General features: G+C 38.0%; 1 protein-coding gene across 5 annotated transcripts in view; it reads left to right on the top strand.

Annotated features, from left to right (window-relative positions):
- Nucleotides 1–14367, top strand: part of ADGRB3 (adhesion G protein-coupled receptor B3) — a 625822-nt gene that overhangs the window by 205666 nt on the left and 405789 nt on the right. For 3 of the 5 annotated variants that reach the window (XM_042465745.1, XM_042465739.1, XM_042465732.1), the window contains one exon: nt 11099–11260. In XM_042465745.1, the coding sequence (XP_042321679.1) occupies nt 11099–11260 (162 nt within the window). The remainder of the gene's footprint in view (nt 1–11098; nt 11261–14367) is intronic. The other 2 variants (XM_042465762.1, XM_042465755.1) reach the window with 1 other exon arrangement.

The raw sequence follows: 14367 nt of genomic DNA, 5'->3' as shown, positions 1-14367 counted from the left end.
ATTTTCCATGAAATGAGGGCATGATGGGGGAAAAACAGTATAAAGAATACAGTCTAGGAATAGCACTGATGTCTTAACAAAATCTTTTCATAATATTCAGCAAAACACAGCATTTTAATACTGAGCCTTTCATCGTATTTTAAGGAACACGTGTGCCATCAGCATTAGTCAAAAAAATTTAGATCACATGTTAGCCACCCCACCCCACCCATATCCATATTGCTTGATATTTTCAGTGGATTCCTGGATTCCCCCACTAATCTATAATGGGGCACTTTGTGTGCTGAAATGTCTTTTTTTCTGCACGTCAAAAGATAGAAAACAACATCCCTGCCTTTCTCAAGCAAAGTGTTTATAAATCCAGCTTAGAAAATGAGCTATGATTTCAACTAGTCATAGCACAGGTTAACTTTCCTTAGGTAGACACATACTGCTAGATTGACTTTCATTAGATGTACAGATTGTAAGCTCATTCAAAACAATGCAGAATCATCTGCCATAAGACTCTTGTCATTAAAGCTAGAACCTGGGAAACTACACATGCAAGGCTTCCTTAGCAGTAGAGAGGGTGTGCGTGTAGCCCCTTCAACTGTTGCAATACTACATTTCTCATCATTCCCAACAAAATCACTGGCTATTCTGGTATGGGCTGATGAGATTTGCAGTGCAGCAACATTTAGGCACATACACATTTCCTATGGCAGGTTTAAAGAATGGGAGCTTCTTCAGGGTGGTGTGATCTTGCACTCTCAATGTATGCATTTAAGTAATGTCACCAACACAAGAAGAATCAGTAATATGGATCATCCCCATGGAATCCACATGTTGGTGCAGGAGGCTTGTGTGCTTAGCTCCACATACCTGGTTTTGCACCATTCACACCTCTCTCCCTGTAGTGAAGTATTACGTTGTACTGAAAAGACTCCAGTGTTGTAGAGTATGTGTGTAAAAAGGGCCACACTCTAAAAATGATCTGGAACTTGTACCCTGTTGATGCCACAACATAAATATCTTATATAAATAACTTATGATGATTTAACATTTGAAAAAGGCAGCGTTAAGGAGGATCTCTGAATCATGGCTTAGTACTGTATAGCCCAGTATTTACAGAGATCTTGCAGCATCTTTGAGACTAACTAAAGAAAGAAGTTGGCAGCATGAGCTTTCATAGACTTAAGTCTTCTTTCTCAAATGCATCTGAAGAAGTAGACTGAACTCTACGAAAGTTCATGCTGCAAACTTCTTTAATGAGTCTCAAAGGTGCTACAAGATCTCTTTATATACTGATTCTACAGACTAACACAGCCATATCTTTGAATTCTACCACTGTGTAGCCCAGTGACCAGTCTTAGAAGATATGCATATGATTCAGCCAAGGTTTAGCACTGTGGAAACCCATTTGATTTCAAGTAGAAAGTTCATTGTGGACTTAACAATATTCTACATTAACGGAGCTGGTTTAAGAGTGTTTCACTTTGGTTGAGTCGATGTCCTGTCAGCAGCTGTGAATCACACTTAAAATTTTGAACATACCTTTAGTCACATGTTTCTCGTCCAGCAATACTGGATTCTGACAATTCAAACAGGCTTATTGACATCAACTGCTTGCCACCTAAGTACTCTTAGGCTTCTTCTTAATTCCAAAACATTACAAAACACCTGTGCCACAATTTGATACACAATTTGATGATCAAACAGTGCTTGAGCATATACTTCAATGCACTTACTTTGGTCCTGAGATAACTGCATTTTAAATCGACCTCTCTTGATGTGAATATGGGGAAAACTGTTAGAGGAAGTGAGAATTTAAATACCCCTCCCAATACTTTTTCCAAAATCCTGATTTCTGCCATGTGTCTTATCTCAGCTTTAGCAAACAGAATTCGCTTGCCTGCTGTTGAGCAACCAACATGTAGCCTGCATACTGTTAGGATAGTTTATTTTGTGAAATATTGACATAGTTACTAATACTCCATCTTTTTTCCATCTTTGTTTTCTTTTCTTTTTGTACTGATCATCAAGTATGTGGTTTACTGTGCAGCTTTTCTTTTCTTGTGGTAAAATTAATGTTGTATCTCCTTCAGTAGAATCATTAGGATCTTCTAACATGCATCATTGATCTACCTGTAAATGTTCAGAAATTAATAAGATTGATATGCAGACTTTTGGAAATGGCATTTGTTTCTGTTTTTTAATTTGATGTTATATTTAATTTATTTTCTTTTATGTAATGGCAAATTAATAAAAGTCTAGATAATAAAATCTTGGTTCTGTGTCATGTCATACTATTATTTATGAAAAATAGCCAATATTGTTCCAAATAACTGATTTCTTTTAATGGTTATGAACTCATCTTTCTCCACCTCCAAAGAAAAGAATAATCCACAGATGTCATTGAAACTGGGGAACAGAATCTGGAGGAGGAGTATATATGTATTGATATGCATATGTGGCATGCATGAGAAATAGCAGAGAATGCAAGCTGTGCAAATATTGGGGTTGAGGCAATTCTTATGATGCATTCATGTGCCTATATGCTTCCCACCAGTGAAGCACAGAAGTCAGGTGCCTCAGCACAAAGAAGTTCATGCATTTCTTTGATACACATCCAGAATCTTTGTACTCATAGGCTATCCTTTTGTTGAAAAAAAGAGTTAGTTTTGTACATTAAATCTTTGCTCCCACACTTTGAAAGGAATGCAGAAACCCTTCTGGAAGGAGGAGCTCTATAGATTGCACTAAGAAAAAAATGGAAGCACATGTAAGGGCAAGGTGACATGACTTCCATGTATGCTGGAACATGATTGATTTTGGCACATCTTGAAATAGTGATCCTCTAGCGTCTCCATGCAATTTATTTCCCTTTCAATGCATGATGTACTGGATAGGGGATTGGGTGTGGAAATATGTTGTCAGTTCATAGCTAAACTAGAAAGTTGGGTGCGTGGTGAAGAAAGTAGATGGTCACTTCACCGTGTGTCAAAGTATGCCCAAAGCTTATTGCATGTTGATTGTCATGTGCTTTGACTCTGTAGTACATGACTGCAGCATGATTGCGGATTTTTCTCCAACCATGAGTTATGCTTTCCTCCAAATTGTCCTCTTTCTAGATATTATGGATTTTAGAATTATAATGCAGGTAAGTATTACATGGATTTGCAAGTTATTTCAGTCAATAAGTATGCTTTTGATTACCATTTTAATGTAATTTTATATTTATTTATGGCTCAACCCATTCTCAGTGCTTCAGGTGGGCAGCAAGTCTTTAAGAGCTACAGCCTTAACAAACAAAAAAACCCATAATACTATGCAGAGAGATCTTGTAACACCTTTGAGGCTAACTGAAAGAAAGAAATTGGCAGCATGTGCTTTCTTAGACTGCAGTCTACTTCAGTAGACTGAAGTCTACAAAAGCTCATGCTGCCGATTTCTTTCTTTCAGTTAACCTCAAAGGTACTACAAGATCTCTCTACGTACTGATTCTACAGACTAATATGGCTATATCTTTGAATTCTACCATAATATTTAAATAAAACAAAACAAAAAATTATCCTTCCCCTGGTTTAATACAAGCCATTAAATGCCAACCTTATCTGACAATGCTTTCAACAATGCTCAGGCCCTGCTGAGTTTATTGGGGAAGAAAACAATTATTTAAACACTTAAAATGCTCGGCACATCTTGGCTGCCGTCCTGCACCTATTTGTATGAAAGTCCCACTCAAATAATTGGCATAACTGATGCCATGATATAATTCTGATTTTTAAAAAATATACAATACTGTACATTGTAAAACAACATACTGGGGTAGCAGCAATCTCAACATGTCCTTCCCATTTGAGCTTGGTTATATGAAGATGGTGCTTTTGATAAAATAGAATCAAATGCTGCATACACAGAAGTCTATTGCATGAGTGGTCATTCTTCTCCACTCTTCACCTATAACCTTCCTCCCAGTTCTTCTAGAAGATCCCACAACCCTCCTGAACAAATTTTGCTGGACTGCAGAGATGGAATCCTCTTTGCTGTTTCACTGATGGAAGCAGTTCCATCAATTGAAAGACTTAATTGGATTCTAAAATTAGAAATCATTATAATCAAGGAGAGAATATCAATGCCATAACGCACCTTCTTGAAAGTAAGCTCCAATAAAATCACTCAGACTTACTTCTGAGTAAATATGCATAGGTTTTGGTCTGCATGATATGTACCTCAAACCTACTAACAGTTAAACAGTGCAAATCATATTTAGTTAGTTCTACTGTGTTTAATGGGCCTTATTCACTAATAAATGTCTTGAGGATTAGAATCAAATAAATCCAATAAACCCTTGTATTGTCCAATAAGAAACCAAATAAATAGATCCAGATTTAGACAATTGCAATGGGGTTGTTGGAAATGAAGTTACCCACTCCTTCTCCCCAAGAGAGCTCCACCATCCACCACAAATGTTTCACAAGGGTCAGAGGACTCTGCTGATTGAGTTAGATATTGTGGAATGACTTGAGGAAGAACGAGTGGGACTGCAAAAACAGTATGGAAGCAAAAATGGGGGAGAAAGTGCCCCTCAACTGCTATCAAGTATCCTTCCTTTCCCCTCAGCATTCTATATCTCATTCAGCAGGATCCCACAGCTTAGCTTTTGGGTAGAGGACAGAAAGGTTGATGGGGGCACTGAGAAGTTAGCTTGTGTGAAATTGGATGTACACATCTCAGTCTGGCCCACAACTTAATCTAATGTACTTCCTTCAATACTTATACTAGGGAGGCTGCCATATTCAGAAAATGCTGCATCACACACACATACACACACAAGTTTCTAAGTGTAGCCATGGTGTAACAAAACAAACAACAACAAAAGATGTCCTATTACACCTGGAGGGTAGATGAACTTCTTGTATTGAAAATGTAAACCAAAATTAAACTTGTTTCATGCTGTTTCCTCCTCCAAAAAAATAAAATAAAAATAAATAAATAAATAAACAAACCACCAAAAAAACCCAAAACCATTGGGAATAGTAATTTGGCAATGATAAATTAAAAATGCAGCTTTTTCTATGTTGTTGTTGGTTATTAACAATTAGTCTCTATTTGAAAAAAAACACAAAGCCTGAAATACATTTTTGCTTTGCATTGGAAAACTACCACTCTCAAGAATCCTTCTTTGGGAGCAGCAACAGTGGAATAAGCATGAAACTAGTGTAAATTTGTGGTGCTGGCCCACTAACAAGTGTCTTGTGACATGAATTCTATGGGCTACGGTCAGGCTACAGAATTAATGTTGTTTAAAACCACTTTAACTGTCATAGCTCAGTGCTATGGATCTCTGGGATTTGAAGTTTTGTGAGATATCTAGTCTTCTCTGTCAGCTCTGGTGTCGCAACAAAATACAAATCTCGGGATTACATAGGATAAAACCATGGCAGTTAAAGTGGTGTCAAACAACATGAATTCTGCAGTGTGACAGCAGCCTGAATTTCATCTAATTTCATGAAACTCATAACAGCTCATGCCACAATGCCATAACAACTCTTTGTTGCTTTAGCTGGTACTTTGCTACTGATGAATGTTTAAGAGTGAGCAGATGCCCCCCAACCTGTTCTCTTTTAATGTTGTTTGTGGGCTGGCTCTGCCCTGCATATTCCTCTGCCCACCTTCTGGTTAGTTTGGAGAGTTTCTGAATCTCACAGCTGGTTGTAGTTTTCCATCCACATTCTTCTTACAGATTACCAGTACATACATGTACATACTAATTAAAACATTGAGATTTCCTAACTTTCCCTCTTTCTGTTTCTGCACCCTATGTTTTAATTAGTACAATACATACACAGGGAAATGGATATAACACATATAACACAGGGGGGATCTGAAAGCTGTGGCACATTTGTGAGGTATACTTTTTAAAAAAATGAAATATGGCAGATTAACTCAATATCAGTGCCTATCCAAAGACAACATGGAATAATTGAGAGTCCAGCTCAAATCCATGGAAGGATTCTGGTAGGAAAAATGTCATAAGCATCCTGAAGAGCACATAGTTTGCACTGCAAGCAGCGCAAGCTTAATGATGGCACTAACATCATCCACTACATAACTAAAAAATAAATGGGTGGGCAGGTTCAGATACTTACTTAAGCAATGGCATTATTTGCATACCAGATAGGCAGATCACTTCTTTAAGACACAAACAATATCATGTCTGGTAAGTCCACTTCCCACAGATGTATAATCTCCCTCAGTCACTCTTTTGAAGAGGGGGCACCTGCCCACTCCTTTACCACATAAAGGCTGGGAACTGATCAGGCTGAAATTCAGTATACTTTTGCTAAACCATCCATCCCCCCCCACTCTAAAACATAATGGGTGTCTTATAGCTAATGACTGCTATCCTCTAGTTAGTTGTACCAGTCAACTTATTCATCAGCTTGTTACAACCAACAATGGAGAAATGCACATATCATATTATATACCTTCTGCACTTTGATAATCAAATAGCAAAAGCCCAAATAGTGAAGGGTTCAGGAATTGTGATATGTAATTAAATATTGATGCTAGTGCACTGTCACTAGGTCATTGCAGGATAAATAATAATTTGCATTTATCATGTAGAAATAATTTACATAATAAACATCAAACTAAACACATCTTTGGCTATATGACCTTTCATTTTAACTACTTTAACAGCAGCAAAAGACAATGTCAGAAATGCTGGAAGTTAAAGAAAACTGTTCTGAGGTGTGTGCATGAAAGTGAAGGAACTGTTGGTTTTTTTAGCAGCAGCAGCAAAAATAATTTTTGAATGAAAAACATTTTTACAAAAAAAAAAAAAAAAAACAGAAGTAAGCATTGTTGTTCACAATAAAATTCAGTTGTTTTCAGTTCAAAAAAACTTTGCAATTCATTTTTGCAAAAGAAAGAAAGAAAGAAAGAACACAAAAATGCAATAACAATCAAACAAATCACGCACACTCCAAAACAGAAACAATAACCCATCCCTGCAATAATTGAACAACACTCACAATTTTACCTATTAAGAAAAAAGTTTCTAGATTTGTATCCCTTCTCTACAGAGGACTTCCCTAGACCAGTGCCTTCATGATGCTTGGAATTTCACCCCCTTCATCATTCTTTCCCAAATAAAATGACAATTTGTCATTTGCCATCTTGATATAGACTGATGGGTTTAGCCCAAAATCTTGAGAGGGGCCATCAGTTTTGTGAAGACTGTTGTAAGCAATATTGAGTTAGAAGGACCAATGGTCTGACATAAGGCAGGTTCTTACATGTATAGGAAGAATTCAAACACATACTGTAGCCATATTAGTCTGGAAAATCAGTATGCAAAGATACCTTGTAGTACCTTTTGAGACTAACTGAAAAAAATAAATTGGTAGCATGAGCTTTCGTAGTTTTGAATCTGAGGAAGTAGGCTGAAATCTGTGAAAGCTCATGCTACCAACTTTTATCTTTCAGTTAGTCTCAAACATGCTGAAAGATCCCTTTGCATAAATTGGGGAGATTTTTTGTACTCCTATCTTCACACAACTGTACATACCTCTCATTTTGTAGTCAGCACTTATGCTGTTATACCTTCCAAAAATCATTTCCCTTTTCCTTATTGTATAATTCTGAGTGTTTACATTTTGCAACACGGCCCCCAGAATTCCACAGTGGCCATGCTGACTGAAGGGTTCTGGAAAATATGGTTCAAACAGTAACTTTTCCATGAATTACTGGAAAAAAGTAACAAAGCTTTAAAGTATCCTGTCCTTGCCTTGAATTCTGGATGAGTTAGTACATTGCTGTAATTGCAACTCAGTAGGGTATTCAATCTCACAAGGATACATAAACCATAATCCTATGCAGGGTTATTCAGAAGTAATGCACAGTACTCCTTAGTAAGTGTATTTGGGATTGGAGCCTTAGATGTGATGCTTTGATAGAAGAGCAATAGGTGAAATATATTCAGCAATCATTACTTTTCAACAGACAGTTCAGCAATGGCTAGAGAGGAAGACGTACACTCTCATTTTGTTAGACAACTAAGAAAAATTGCAGCATAACTTGGGTCTGTTCATAAGATTTTAAACCTAAAGTGCTTACACTAGGAGGAAAAATGCCCCATAATATTAATCCATGCCTAAAAATCCAAGGTATGTTGTAGTCTTTTCCAAGGTAATACTGTTCAAATGAGATTACCACACACAAAGGAAGGAAGGAAGGAAGGACAAATCCAGTATATTCAGAGCTAAAAATACAATTGATAAAATGACTTAATTTTAACTTAGGCGGGTTATAGACCGCCATGAAAGTACGCGCAGAGCGCGTACTAGGATTAGGGAGGTGCGGTGCTTCCGCACCTCCCTAACCCTAATACACGCTCTGCGCGTAAAAAATGACGGCGGCCGTTCCGGATGGCCGCCGTCGTGAGGACGTCACAGCCGCGCCGCCTCTACACGGGGCAGCGCAGACATGACGTCCTCACTCCATGCCAGGGCGCCTAGGGCGCCCTTTGCGCGAACCAGGAAGGAGCTCCATTTTGGAGCTCCTTCTTGGTTTGAGGCGCCGCTTTGCTTTGCTGGGCGCAGCCTTCAGACGGCTGCGCCCAGCGAAGCAAGGGAGAACCCCTTTCTCCCCCTCCCCGCCGCCGTGGGGTGTCCTTGGAGCTTGAAGCCCCAAGGACACCCCTTTTCAGGCCGTGGAGAAGCAGCATTTTGCCGCTTCCCCGCAGCCTGAAAAGCGGCGGATCGGGGCCTCAGCGACTGCCGCTCTGCACGCTGAGGCCCCGATACAGCGGGGAAAGGGGCGGGTACAGCCTGCCCCAAATAGGTGGTCTGTAACCCGCCTTAGAGATACATGAGAAGAGACAATAACATTTTGATTTGTTGGATACATTATTCATTATGGATTACTTATGCAGTTCTGATAAATGGTAGGCACTTGATAATTCCCTGCTGACAGCATCAAATAATTGTTCAATGTCCACCACAACTTCCCCATCTCCAAAAACCTATCCTCAGAAACCCACAAAATCCTATCATCCTTTGGGATCCTCTGTGAACAGAAACATATTATATAAAGACACACACACATGCACACACAGATAAACACACAAACTTGCACTTAGGGGATCCCTGGGTCCATTCACACTTCACAATTATAGCACTATTACTTTACTTTATCTGCCATGGCTGCACCCTATTGAATCATGGGGTTTGCAGTTTGGTCAGAAGTATTGGTGCTCTCTGATTGAAAAAAATAAAATAAATAAAGGCCTGTCCCTAAACTGCCAATCCCAGAATTCCATAGGATGGGACATGACAATAAGTGGAATAATAACACTGTAATTATGTAGTGTTAATGGACTTTCTTCTACAAAAGCACCCACTGTTGAAGTTAGTGCACAGTTTTGTTTCCTGCCTAACTGCTTTCATCCAGGTACAGCCTGTTGATATGAATAACAAGCATTCTTTTTGTGTGAGGAAAAGGAGTGGAGAAACAAGTGGAGACAGGATTGATCCCTGCTGGAATGGCTCTAGACTGTGAATCTAGTGTATGCCTCTCCAGATAGACCCATTCCCTCAATTCTGCATCTTGATCACATTAGCCCAGGAGTGGATGATGTTCTGCTCATGGGGTTAGTATGTCTCTCCTCTTCATTTTTGTAGTTGTTTTTTATGAAGAGGTGTTGCAGTAGTGGGAAGGAAACTTAAGAACTGTAATAACAGAAGAGTCAACAACGTACACTTACATGATCCATCTGCCCCCTCCTCTGCCTTCATACGAATGTGGTAAATGAGCCTTCTAGGTCTCAATGAGGAGATAATCTATGTATCCCAGATGTAGTATTAGTGAAATAAACATCATCACCTCACATTACTGCAGAATCAGAGAAGGAAGAAATAAAACTTGCTTGCTTGCTTACTTGTTTGCTTGCCTTTCTGTTTAATATGGAAAGATACTTTCTCAACGCAATCCCCCATTTTTTACCACATCTTTACAATAACTGTTAAAAAGAAGACATTCTCAAATGTTTAGCACTTTTCTCAGAAGGAAAAACACACAATCTAGATTAAAATAACTAAGACACCTTACATTCTTCTGATCAAAAACTTAACAAAACAAAACTAGACGTCTTCTGCCATCACTTCACTTTCATTTTGATATGATAATTTCTGTCTAGATACTTCCTTTTTTACCGTTTGCTATCCAAAGCAGATTCTTCTGTTGGTATAAGGCGAGGGTGGGTGTTGTGTGGGTCTCCATATGCAGCTGGTCTGAAAATCCCAGCAGCACCAGCCAGAATAGCTAATGGTAAGGAATGCTGAGAGTCGCAGATCAACAACATCTGGAGAATGACACAATCCCTGCTCCCTGGTGTAGAGCCAGGATGCCAGTATAATTCCGTAATGTGCCAAAGTTGCTCAGAAAACATTTCCTCCCCTGAGAGAATAGCTGCAATCTTTCTTCTTTCATACACCTCCCAAAAGAAAGCTACCATGATGTTTTTCTTCTAATAGCATCCAATATTCCCCTTCCACAGAAACAACATTACACAATTACGTTAGATCAAGATCTTATGGAGGAAAAAAATGATGGTGGGCTGCCAAGGAATTTTCAGCCATAAAATTAAATAAACCAATAAATATTGCCACTGTTAATTGTAAACCTTACCAAAATTAAACTGTTGCAGAAATGGTCCCATGATCTATTCTCCATTCACTGAATTTTCTATTCATGGTCATATTTCTTTGTCTCCAAACTGCGTGAGAAATTTTGAGTGGCCACTTGCACAAAGGTTTGATGTACTTATTAGTACAATGAAAGGCAATAAACTAAATCTGTAACTTAGGCATCAAGTTTTTTTTCCCCCTTTTTAGTGCCATATGTTTGTGATTTTACTTTTTGAAGTGAGTTTATTTTCTATTTCACTGCATATTTTTTCCATAGATGCCTTATTTCAATGATCTATTATTATTATTATTATTATTATTATTATTATTATTTCTAAATGATATTTGCATGCCACTTTTTTTGAAATTACAAATCTATATTAATACTCATTGGTATTCATCTTTGTTTATTGTCTTGGATACAGGTGAATCTGGTGTTGAAGAGTGGGCCCAGTGGAGTACATGTTCTGTTACTTGTGGTCAAGGGTCGCAGGTGCGAACCAGAACTTGTGTATCACCTTACGGGACACACTGCAGCGGCCCTTTAAGAGAATCAAGGGTTTGCAATAACACTGCCCTCTGTCCAGGTAGTGTTAGCAGCCAATAAATGAAATTGTGGATGTTATTGAACTGTTTAATGCTAAACACTACTATTTAAATATGTGGCTAGTGTACTGGCACTTTAGTTAGGTTAAATGAGTGTGATTGTTAGTCATCTGTTAAAACTGTTGTGTATTTTGGAACAGTCATTGAGATGTGAGGGGATATTTTGAGTTCCAATGGTTTAAAGAAAAGGAGTCTCATATCATCCTTGTCACACTCTTTTGGGGATAGTTGCTCCATAATATCTTTTCATCTCCTCATCTCTCCTTGGTTTACATCACTCCAAATCTGAGGTGAGGTGATTAAAATATAACATATATGCAGTGCATGGAAAGGATCTTTTATTTCCTCTGTTTGGGGATGAGATGAATCAAAATGGTCATTACATTGGGTATTTAGAGATGAATGGCTATCACCACTTTCTCATAATCACCATTATAACATTTGTATAATTAATACACCTTCAGATTTTCCCTTGTACTCTTTGAGTAAGGCAGTGGTTACATACTGATAACCATATATGCTGCCTTGGAAGCAAATCTGGATAAGTTTGGTAATGTAAACAAAGAAAGAAACAAAAATGGTTTGCAAAAGGTCTGTTTATACCATCAAGCAAGACATATGAGTCACCAGGAGAAAATAGTCGCCCGTGCCAGCTCCAGATTGTTGTAGTAGTGTACGACTTACTATACCACACAATGTGGTAAGAAATTTTTGCCAGGGAAGTGCTATCACTTACCTCTTCTTTCGGGGATGGAAATGACAGTCATGAAGGCAATGATTAGACATGGTTAATTGTTAACAAGTAAAAGTGCATTCTCACATCATCCAATATCTGCCACACCAAAGAGTGCTTTCCTTAGGAAGAGGGCTGACAAAACACCACTCTCCCAACATGGCTAAAAAATTGAATATCTCCCTTGGAAACATGTATTTCTTCTCTTATCCTTTCCTCACCAAAGGGCAAATTTCCCCTACTTTTTAACCATTGTTAAGGAAACTGTCAGCAACTGTTAATGCTAATAGAAGGAGGAGAATGGTATTTAACCAAGATCTAAAATTGTTGTAGAACACTTAGCCATGATCAGGGATAAATAGAAACTTGTGCAAGAAGAGAGGAAGAGGTAGGAGGTGAGCTTATTCACGTCTAAAATTAGCTCCTGAGTTTTTTCATCTCCAGGGAAAATGTGTGTGAATGAGTATAATTTCTATATCAATTTCTGAATCAAAGGGCACTGATAAAAATAAAATATGTTACCAAACTAAGGAATCATTTTTAAAATATATTTTTAAAAAATTTACACCAGAAACCTTTGATACTCTGTTCATAATTGTTGTGGCTACACCACTGTTTTCCTCATTGGAGAGATGGAATCTGTGACAGAAATGGTGCCAAACTTCTTAGAATTGGCAGTTCATTACCTAATTATGGAGATAATTTGAACCACTGGTTATCTTATTCTATATTTGATAACTAAAGAGTCAGATTGTGCTACTTCAGAAAAAGACAGAAATGGTTAATGTGCATTGGTTTCTTGTGAGAAGATTTCTGTGCTATCGTTCTTCAGAATCTTTCAGATGCTTGCAAAAAGATCTTAATTTTGCATTAACAGCAGTTGTACATAGAAGTCCCATTGAGCTTTAAATCCCATTGACTTTACTGAGCTTATGGATTTTTAAAAATCAATTCTTTGTCTTCTTTAGAGTCAGTAAAATTAGCCAAGGTACCAGTCAAAGAAGGAGAAATTGGCTAATGGAGTTATTAAGCAGGTTAACATAGAAAAGCATAGTGAGCTGGGCAGAATAAAACACCTCTGTGGAAGGAAATCATAGTATACTAGTTCTTTACAGCCAGTAATATGGGTATTGTTAAATATAGACACAATTCAAAGGAAGCAAGAAGAGGATCCTAACTCTGCCTATATCACCTTCCTTGCACGTTTTGAAAGTAATGTGGCATGGACATATGCCAGTGTAGAGCGGTGATTCTTAACCTTTGGATTTTGGGATATTTTGGACTTTAATTCCAAGACTCCCACATTATTGGTCCTGCAGCTGTGTCTTCTGGGAATTGACATCCAGAACATCTGAATGATCAAAGGTTGAGAACCATTGATGATGAGATTAACACGCACAAACCAGTGAAGAAATTTTGTTAGGGAAAGCTGACTAATTGTCTGGCCTATCTAACTGGAAGCCAACCTATTACACATTAAATGTGTGCAGGAATAGTAGTCTGAGAGAAGGCAAACCCAAACCTGTGATTCCACCAAACTGTGATCCATACACTTCCCTGTTTGTTTGACAGGACTAATTTCAGACCCACTGGCATGCTTGCTTTGAGAAACTGAAAATGAAGCACTATTTATATAGTTTTACTTAAGATAAGATAATCCATAAATAAATTTATTATTTCTTTATTGGGCTCTGACAATGCTTTATACACAATATTCCATTGCTGCTCCATTTATCCAAGAGTTTCTTCCATCAGTGTATTGGACACAGTATATATGCATCTCAAAATGTTCTCCAGAGAGCTGATCAACCCTCTGAACCAGTTGTGGCAGGGGAGGAAACTCCACTTGCATAATTTTGGATTACCTTTTTAAACAGGTAATATGAATAACAATAAATCAAATGAGATAAAAGGGGGAAGAAGAAGACTTTAAGAGTGTCAGCTGTTTTCTGTCCCTTTTTTACTGTAATTAATGGAGACATTGGGTGCATTCAGAAGGTTGATAGCCCTTGATTCTAAGGATTTGGTCTCACATGGGCAAGCCACCATATCACACTGCAAGTGTTTTTACACCTGTGTTTCATTACGTGTATAGATACACATGCATATGCACCTATTGATTTCAGTGAGACTTAGGTTACAGATCACTGTCTCAACAATTATTAATCCAGCTGGTGAAAATCACTTTGTTCCATATTTGTCAGATTATTGCTAGATACATTTGACATAATCAGCAGCTTTAGGATCAAATATTTATGGTCCCATTAAAGTAGCTTTTGTAGTGAAGTGTTTTTGATGAAGACAAACACCATACTCCCATGATCTGTCAGGCCCAGCATGTTCGAATACACACTT

The sequence above is a fragment of the Sceloporus undulatus genome, chromosome 1, assembly GCF_019175285.1.
Source record: "Sceloporus undulatus isolate JIND9_A2432 ecotype Alabama chromosome 1, SceUnd_v1.1, whole genome shotgun sequence".
Lineage (NCBI taxonomy): Eukaryota > Metazoa > Chordata > Lepidosauria > Squamata > Phrynosomatidae > Sceloporus > Sceloporus undulatus.
Note: the sequence above shows the minus strand (reverse complement) of the source record. Positions and strands in the feature narration are given on the sequence as shown.